Source organism: Limulus polyphemus, unplaced genomic scaffold (genome assembly GCF_000517525.1).
Source record: "Limulus polyphemus unplaced genomic scaffold, Limulus_polyphemus-2.1.2 Scaffold170, whole genome shotgun sequence".
Classification (NCBI taxonomy): Eukaryota; Metazoa; Arthropoda; class Merostomata; order Xiphosura; family Limulidae; genus Limulus; species Limulus polyphemus.
In genome coordinates this window covers 406,571-416,854 of record NW_013665780.1, presented here as the reverse complement: position 1 = coordinate 416,854, position 10,284 = coordinate 406,571, and the positions used below count along the sequence as shown (strand labels likewise).

The window sequence follows — 10,284 nt, the reverse complement described above, 5'->3', positions numbered from 1 at the left end:
GTCAAGCTCTTAGAATAAAGAAAATATGCTCAGATGAAACAGACTAGAGAGCACACAACAAGGATAAAAAACAAACCATGCTACAAAGAGGATATAAAGATACTGAAATCAATAGATAAATTGAAAAGGCTAACAACACTCAGCGGAAAAACATCCTAAAACAGAGCAATACTAAATTTTGAAATAAAATTCCTCTTATTATTACCTATCAGTTTAAACTCAGAAATGTTTCACGAATTCTGAAAAAAAAAACATTTTCATCTCCTACAATTGAACAATAGTCTTAAACAGATATTTCCTGAAGTTCCCGTTGTCTCCTTCCGAAAAAGCAGAACTCTAAAAGATATCCTTGTTCACACAAAAGTGAATTACATCCCACTCAAAAATGTTTGTCGTCCATATGATAAAGCCCGTTGTCAAACCTGCAAGTTCATAAAAACCACTGACTCATTTTCTGACAAACACAATCAAAGAAACTTTAAAATATGCAAAGAAATAACTTGTGAAACAAAAAACACCATTTACCTTATACAGTGTAAAATATGCAATTACCAATATGTAGGGCAAACACAAACAACTCTTAAAGAACGTTTCAACAACCATAAATCTTCTATTAACACCGAAAAAGATCTCCCTGTTGCTCAACACTAACCAACCCGGTCATTCCATTAACGATGTTACTCTCATCGGCATTGAAACAGGATTCAAAACTAAGGCACATAGAGAAATAAAAGAAGCTTATTGGATTGCTAATTTAAACACTGTTCAACCTTTCGGAATTAATCTAGATCTTGGAATCAGTGATTTCCGTTCATTGGTTTCATCTCTGTCAGAAAAATAATTTTTATTCTTTGCTTATTTTTTTCGTATAATGTGAACACTGAATTTCCTAAAGCTTATTTCAGATAATTTTCCATACTTGTTTTTATAAATTGATTAGCATAACATATTTTCAATCAGTTTCCAGGTGTCACCTTTATTTTACTTAAACACTTAATTATAGTTTCAAATATATATATATATTTATCCATTTCTAGAGCAAAATATCCCTAACACCTTTTCACATACACTCTCCCTGTTGGCTACACTGTACCAGAAATGAAATGTTTACAACAGTACGTAGAGAAATAGACTCAACATTTCCTGAAAAACTGGATGACCTTCATGACATCACTAAACTCCCTTTATATATATATATATATCACTCATTCGATTACACCACCATTCCCAGTTTGCCCCTGAAGAAGAAAGTTCCACCTTTCGAAAGCACTCTGGTTATAGGGTTTTTATTAATTTCTAATCAAGAAGATACTTTTAAAACAAATACATGCTAGGGAAGAATCCAGAGCAGTTTTGGACTAGTACAAGGTCATATAATATTCATCTTAATTCATGCTGGTTTTGTAAGAGCCAAGAAAATTGTAATAGCTGTAATCTTCACTTTTAATCCTTCAATTAATGACAAAAACACACACAGCAAGAAACATCAAATATACTCAAAAACAATCTGTGTACCATGAAAAGCAATTTACAAATATAAATGGTAATAAAAAAAGCCAGATAATCATTTAAGTTTCTTACCAATGTCAGCTAGCAGACAAGATTTTGTATTGGCTGGAATTCGCTGTGTATGAAATGGCTGCAGTTTTTTTTTCTGTTCTTCCTGTAAATTAAATAGATTCAAGCACAAATTCCCAAGTAAATAAATAAATTAACAGAATACATTCACCTCATAATGAGAAAACTTCAAAAGCAATTCTATAGTTAACATGTATTTTTTTTTCTTTTCATTAGTGAGTAGTGTTAATTTTTTACCTTTTTAAAAACCATTGGAGATGACGCATTAAACATACTTTAGATATAAAACTGGAGAGTGAAAACGAATAAGGCACATAATCCTAGGAGGTTAAATTAATTTGAATAAAATAGCATACAACTACTCTAAAACTTTCTCAGTGTATATTAATTAGATGCTTTAGGCAATTCTTTATTAAATTTCATTGCTTTAAAGGCAAATTGTGAACAAACCATATGGGTATAAATGCTACAAAATATAAGGTAATAAACAAAAGATATATCTTTCTCTCTCTCTCTCTATATGTATATATATATATATATAGTATACCTGAGGAAAATCTCTTTTCGGTGGCACATTGAAGATATTACACCATCCTTCCCCACTTATACATATAAGGAAATTCTAAAGATAATTAAAAAAAAGAATCTGCAGATTTTCATCATTTTTTTGCACCTAACTTTAGAAAAAATACTTGTTATAACATACAAAAAACCGAAAATTTTGCATCATTGTTTTTGACTATTTACAAAAACAAAATTTAAGAAAATTTCAGGAGAATACTTTCATGGAACTACTTCTTAATTTGTTTATTTCTGATTTGGAGTCCAAGTAGTATAAAACACTTGGTAAAAACTGTATAATCTGTAAAACAATCCGTAAAAATACTGTAAATGTTCCAACAGAAAGTACTTCCTTCTATTGGAATAAAAGATGCCATTATCCAAATATACATAAAAGAAAAATACTGTAAATAACAAACAAGTATCAGATATATTGCAAAACAGTAAGAAACAGTGAAATAACTATAATCTGATACAGTCAGACAAGACTACTTGGTTTAGTATATGCATAAAAAGATTAGAGATGAGCATTTAGTGGAATTTGCTATTTGATTAATTGTTGTGCTTACTAATTAATTATTGTCACATGAGACTTGGATAATTGGAATAATCAAAAATAGTAATAATCAGAAACACTAATTTTGATTTCGTAATTAGCACTGAGAGGTTAAATTGATTAATATAAAAAAATAATCAAGTAATTAAAAGATGTTTCCAATTATTACTGTTTTCACTTATTCCAGCTGTCCAAGTAATCTAAATACTACCATTATAATTTTCCTTATTCTTTTTAAATAATGTGTGATTCTTCAGCTTAATAAATAAGTATCATGACTGACAACAATAAACAACTGTGCTTTGGGGAAGTTGCTGCACGAGGAGGTTATATAACCCTCCTGTTGGTGGAGGGCTATCATTGTCATCATGCACTAGTGCAGTTCATGTTAAACATGTGATTTTTAGATGGGAGTTATCTCAAGGCTAGTGACATGCAAATCTCATAGGCAATTAGTTGCATGAGGAATCAAGCTACTCTGTGTGAAGAGGTGCATATATCTATCAGAAATACATTTTCAGGTAAGGAAAATGTTCCTTTATCTTTTTTTTATTATGGTCAAGTTATTTCTTATAGATAAGTTTAGTGCTTTCTTATTTTATGTACTGGAGCTAACAATAGTAATGTATAATAAAGAAAATTCTGAGGACACATTATAATATGTTTAATTTGATGAAACCTCAATTCCCTAAAAAGTCTATTGGGCTGAAGAAAAAAAAAGAATCGTGTATTGCACTCGAAATAACTTCATTCTTAGATAAGGAAAATTAAACTGCACCAGAAGGTATCTATTGCAAATACATTTTCAGATAAGGAAAATGTTAACTACCAAGATGATACCTCACCTCCTCACACAGAATAGCTAGAATCCCACAATAAAATGGTGGTGGAGTTGGTGCAAACATTAAACCTATATGAGTTCCCTTCAGAGAGTGTGACACCCAATGGCAAGGGCTTCACAGTCTTAACCAGGGTATACTCTTTGCTCAGACAGTTGACTTTTAGTTGGTTATTTTTAGAGCAAGGCCACATTGAGCTATCTGATGTGTCTACCACAAAAAATCAAAACCCAGATTTTAGCATTGTAAGTCCGTAGATTTACCACTGTCCCACTGAGGGACTGCTCAGAGGAAAATGGAATGAAAATCAAATGATCCCAAAGAGTCACAAGGATTGGTAGAATTTTAGTATGACCAACTGAGCACCTGCACACAAGTGGTTAGCACAGTTTATGTCTCACCTTTACTCAACTGCACAGACATAGACAGGATTGACAGACCCATCCTGCTGCAAGAGGAGGGCACACTATCATCTTGAGGGGTGACCTGCACTACACAGACAGTACCACCACCACCACCCTACTTCTCATCATATTAGGCTGTATACAATCAGTGAGAAACTTTCCAAGGTCCACCACTCCAGCATCTAGGAACTTATAGGTGGCAAGGGTTTCCCATATTCGACTTGAAGAAGAAGGAGAATTTGCATTGGGGGAACCTAGAGAAGTGCCTGGATCCCCATTGGATGTTGTCTGCCAATGGTGACCATGAAACCCTTTTCTTTAAAAGCTGGCACATGCAAGCCAAAAAAGTGAGCAGTCATTTCCTTGGTACCAGCTTTTTCCATGACAGCCTATGGAATGGTACGGTCTGGATCGAGCACGTAAGTAATTTTAATACCACAAAGAAACCTCTAGTGGTCTTGCTAAATACTTATCTCAACAGTGGGCACCTCTAGCCCAAAGCAGATTTTGGGAGATAAGCATAGCTGGGAGGCAATAACAGCCACCTGGCAGGATCCAATAAAAGGGAAAAGGGTGATGAAAAGAATATATACTTACCCTTCTCAAAGGTGGTATATAGTTGTATTGCACAGTGACTAGATGGAGTAAAATAAAATATATTTACCTTCTTTTCATTCACGACATCTCCAACAGTAATAGAAGAAATCTGAAAAGTAATAAGTTTAATATTGTTGTGCCTCATACATTTTACATTTAAAAATCACATACCTACTTATCTTAAAACTGCTTTGACTATCCAAAATGGTGTTAATTTTAACAAAGCACTATAAATAAAATTTCAAAGTAAATTTATTATAATTTATATTTTTTGGGGAAGACTTGCATAAAATGTCTGACAGAGTCATTTTAATCTTTTTTGAAAACTGATAAATATTAGCATTCTGAAAATATCATCAATTATATAAAGTATTTTACTGATTAATACTTCAAGGAGTAGCCTTACCACAGTAAACCTTAAAAATTATATGTGCACCTTCCTTTTTGGTGCAGAAACATAGTAGTAGAAAATAAATTGTGGGAAATAACTACAAGGACATAAACTGTGGAATGATAAGTTTTATTTCCAAGAGGTTCAAAGGAACACAGTGGCTTTTGTAGAGTATACATTAAAGAAAGTGTTTAAGTCTGTTTTGAGTAGTTACTCAGGTTGATTATAAACGTTATGAATCAAGTAAAAAACTCCAGACTTCAAAAAGAAAATTAAAAATCTGAATGCCAAGACTTGTAAGAAAAAGAGAAGAATAAAGCTGGGTGTACTTTGGTGTGAAATGACAAAAGATGTATGGATTTAAAGTATTTCTACACCACTTGAAATAAGAAACTTTAAAAAAAAAACAGGTTTGAGCTTTTGTTAATGAGTGTGAAAAATAAAAGCTTGTGAAGTTTTTATGAGGGGAAATTCAAGTGAATGATTTGAATGACATAAGTGCACTTGAATATTTTGCGTCCTGGTGACCCATCTGGTTGGATAAAAGTGTGGTCCCAAAGTAAAAGAAAATGGAGGCCATTATATGTTTTAAATAAAACATAAAAAACCAGAATTTTCAAATTTCATATATATTTCTAGCTAACAGCAGTTAACATCTGAATAAGATAACACCAGGTTGTTAACTGTTAACTTTAAAATGTTGCTAGACACTGATGATATTCAATGATGAATACAAGACTGCTAATGTGACCCCTATTTTTAAGCAAGATGGAATCCTCAATAGCCATGGCTGTAATTAGATCTCAAATTGATCAAGAGATGGAGCTATGAGCTAAAAGTTTGTACTTGAAAAAACTCAGAGCTGCTGTGCCACAGATAAAAAACAATAGGAAATTACAGAACATCATGTACACTTCTGTTGTTAGCAATATTGAAATACTGTGATAGATCATTCAAAAAACATGTTGAAAGTCTGCATTTAAAAACAATCATCAGTATGATTTTAGAAAAAGACCTTTGTTGCCCTAAAAAGTTATTTTTTGAATAGGCATCTACTTTTTTTTAGAATAAGGTATGTGAAAGATGTTTTATGAAATGCAAGATGGCCTCATCTGCAGACCCAAAGCTTCCTGATGATTGACCCATGCCCCCATCCCTGATGGGATATATCAGGGAAAAGATATAGATCTGGATGTGGGGGAGGAAGCAGCCTGCCTGCTGATGTCTGTGCTTTGTCCAGCCACTAATGCAGATTGTCTTGCAGGGAAGTAGGATGGAAAGAAAATCATAAGCAAGGTTCTATCATTCATGAAGTGCCCACTGAAGGAATTTCATATGAACATGGCCAAGAGGGACCAGTGCAGTCATGGAAGACCACATCCCAATGATAGACCAATTGTTATGTATAACAAAGATGTAAAGAAGAAGGCAGAGAACGACTGATATTTGTGTCAAAAAAAGATCCCCAAATGGAAAAGATATTGAGTGGGTCGAAGGAAGGACTTCTCCAATTTGATCAACCAGTCCACCTGAGCTGAGTATGAGTAGCAGATTTCCTGTTCAGAATGAGCCAGTCATTCATGTAATAATGAAATTGCATCCCAAGAGCATGGAGATGACGTGCAAAAACTTGGACTAGGTAACACATAGGGAGCTGATGCAAGCCCAAAATTGGTGATCCACCCCGACATGAACAAACCAAAGGTAAAGTCAAGACCAATGTGCTATCTGGATGTGGAAGTAAGCATTGGAGACATCCATCTTCAGCCCATTTCAGGGTGAGAAAAGATTCTATGGTGAACTTCAGTAATATGGTGAAGTAGTTGAGATGAGATAAATTGATGACTGGCTGCCAATCCCCAGTTTCTTGGGGAAAACGGAAAGATGAGTATAAAAACCCCAGGAAGAATTGGTACCGGTTCAATCACCTGCTGGAGAAGTAACTCTAGAACTGCCTCTAACAGATGCTGACAGGTCACAGGATCTCGAGGAGGAGGAAATGAAATGGGGCAAGAAGAATCAGGAGGTGGGTAAGAAACTCGATAACAAATCCTTCCGATTGAACTTAGTATTACCTACTGATTGTCAATGAAGAGATGCCAGCAAGGAAGAAACTCTAACAGTCAACCTCCCACCAGACCTGTACTTATAGGGTAGTCACCAGTACAGTTTGCGATGGGGGTTGTGTTATTGAGGAAATTGATGAGAAGAAGTATCCCCATGAGAAGGAATGGGTAAGGGTTGTGAGTATGAAGGACAGGAAATGAGAATAGGAGGCATTTGACTGAGACAAACAGGTGACAAAAGTCAGATCGATGTTACCCGAAGTTTGATAGTTTCTAGGGCAGTATCATAGATGTAACGTTTCAGAAAACGTACAAGACCTAAATCCCTGAGATAGGTTGAGGGTAAATTGACTCAAGCTAAAACTGTGTCCTGACCTATAAGGTCCCAACAACAGAGAAACCACATACATAATAACAGAGTCGAAGAAGAAATGTTGGCTAAAGTGGAAGAAAAAGTGTAAGTGTATCTGCAGAAAACCCCTCAGGATTTCTGTGAAGAGCCTCTTGTTTGTTTGTTATGAATTTCGTACAAAGCTACACGAAGGCTATCTGTGCTAGCCGTCCCTAATTTAGCAGCATAAGACTATAGGGAAGGCAACTAGTTATCACCATTGACCGTCACATTATAATGCCCCCACGGCTGAAAGGGCGAGCATGTTTGGTGTGACGAGGATTGGAACCCGTAACCCTCAGATTGGGAGTCGAGCACCTTAACCACCTGGCAGATGCTTCTGGAAACTAGCTTTGATATATATATATATAAAATCTGGAAAGTAATTTTACCAAAAAATTAATGAAAAAGTAAATTTACGAAGCTTAAAGTGAGTAAGAATATGAACAAACTGAATCATTACATTTTAGAATTAAGAAAATCTCAGACTTATCATAAAATTCTATTCAAAATGCTTGTGTGTTACTGAAGAAAGTTTTGATTTAAAACTCAACAGTATTAGTGTACATATAAACATTTAATATAATGCACGGGTGAAAATCTGTAATCATAATTGAATTCTCATTTCTATAAACATTTGATAATTAAATACAATTAGGTATACAAACACAGTATTATAAAAACAAAAACAATTTCCTTACCATTCCTAAATCACTTGCAACAGCCCATGGCCAGTTGGCGGTTTCTCTGAAAATTGCCAAGTCTCCTTGAACATTTCCTACTGTGAGTTCATGACACTGAAATTGTGGACAAGCAACTGGTAAGTACATGGACATTCATTATTACAAATAAATTAACTACTTAGGTCCTCATTAGTACAATTTATGGGCATTATATGATTTGGAATCCCATCTATACTGGTTTTATCAAGAAACAGTGCAAAACCCTACATATAAAAACCAATAAAAATCTCTCCATTTTGCCAAAACTCATCAATAACCAGTACACTAGCAATTTAAACTGAGGTTTTGTTTGGAGAATGGGCATTTTAATTCATAAGCTAATTAGACAGATTTTTTTTTTTGCTGCTGTTTCAGTATGTAAGATAAATATTCTACATGTGACTGCATAATACACATTGAAGTGGTGCAAGTTTAAATATGTGCATAATAGGAAAACACAAATATATAAAAGAGTGAAAAGGAAGCAAGCCAATTTGCATATTAAGGTAAAACATTATACTTTCCAAACAAAACTTCTATTTCAAATATAGAGTTATGAAAGAACCCAAGGTAATAATGCTAACAACTCTTTAGAATTATAAACTTAACCAGCAGTGGAAACAGATCCTAAATTTGGATGCTTTGAAGCAAATTTACTATTTAACATAGCATTTAACAACAGCAAATGACCTTTTCAAGTTTGATGACGAAGAACCCACTTTGAGACTAATAATACTTGAAGACAGCTTGAATGGATAATGAAGAAAAAACTTTAATATAGGTTTAACATAACAGCAAATGTACAACCTTTCGACAAGGTTTCATCATCATCAGGTACGACGAGGAACATGATGATGACAAAACCTTGTTGAAATGTTGTACATTTGCTGTTATGTTAAACCTATATTAAAGTTTTTCTTCATTACCCATTCAAGCCGTCTCCAAGCATTATTAAAGGACCTTTTCATCTATCAAGAATGTTCCATCCACTAAACTAAACAATAAAAAAATAAAATAAATCTCTCAAAGTCACCCTTTCTCTTTCAAATATTTAGCCTTCCCTGCTCTTTCAGCATGGGGTCGGTCCCTGGGACTGACCTAGTAACCATTTTGTGCTTGTTATAGTTTTCATGTTATAACTTTTTAATTACCAAGCAAATGTTAACGAAATTTGGCAGATTATCAGTAAACATTACAATGCTTTCATACGCAAATTATCAATTTTTTTTATTAAGTCTTAAGGTTTGTAAAGCAATGTTTTTCTCATGCATTTTTTCTTTTCACATGTTGCCTATCTATCATGCAAAGTAATTTTCATTTTAAGATTAAAAAATACTATTATGCATCAGAAAATTTTTGAATTTCGCATGCAAAATCTTTATAATGTCTAGATAGTTATCAAATCTTTCTTAAGAAAAACTTTATATTTTATCTGTTATTTTCAGTAATTAATCTTTGTACGTGTACAGTAAATTTGACTGATCTCGTAACCACCATAAAAAATTAGGAAATAAATATAGATTATGCCTCTTTCATTCTAGAATGAACATAAATAACATAAAAAAATAAATGTTTAGACTAAATAGCTTAAATCTCATAACATTATACATTTATGTATATTTATTATTTTTATTATATTGATCTTTCAGCCATGCCTGGCTAACAATACAGAAGTTATAATGACGTGGCTCACGTGCACTCATGTTACCGTATCAAACAACATAAAACTGACCATTGGTCTGTACAAAGTAACTTGTCTTGGCTTTGTTTTAATAGACTATTATTTTGTAAAATACAGTCACAATTAATACATAATACCATATAATTCCACTATAATTTATCAAGCTTAGTAACTAAGATGTATTTTAGTCTAAAAAAATATGAAATTTCGTGCAGACTAAAGACACAACCTACCTCCTTGAAATCTTAGTTCAAAGAAAAGAAATGGAGTCCTAAGAATTTAAAATGGCCGAGAAAGTCATTAGGGGGACATTCTGAGCTTCCGATTGGTTATTCATGTCATATATAGAAGTGTGTATGAGAGAGCATTTCCAAAAATGGTAAGATGTAGGTGGGGTGTCACCGTGTTTGTTTATTACATGAGCAATATCTTAGCAAATAGAAAAGATAAGACAGTCTTATTTTATATTCTAGCTTGTCAATATCGGTAATTTTAGTT

At 33.5% G+C, this 10,284-nt stretch overlaps 1 protein-coding gene across 3 annotated transcripts in view; it reads right to left on the bottom strand.

The window, feature by feature from the left end:
* The window catches only part of LOC106477853 (KICSTOR complex protein ITFG2-like), a 47,686-nt gene that overhangs the window by 31,310 nt on the left and 6,092 nt on the right, over nt 1-10,284 (bottom strand). For all 3 annotated transcript variants that reach the window (XM_022381512.1, XM_013938384.2, XM_013938377.2), the window contains exons 3-6: nt 8,085-8,180; nt 4,603-4,644; nt 2,126-2,200; nt 1,582-1,663 (exon numbers count right to left, since the gene is read on the bottom strand). In XM_022381512.1, the coding sequence (XP_022237220.1) occupies nt 1,582-1,663; nt 2,126-2,200; nt 4,603-4,644; nt 8,085-8,180 (295 nt within the window). The remainder of the gene's footprint in view (nt 1-1,581; nt 1,664-2,125; nt 2,201-4,602; nt 4,645-8,084; nt 8,181-10,284) is intronic.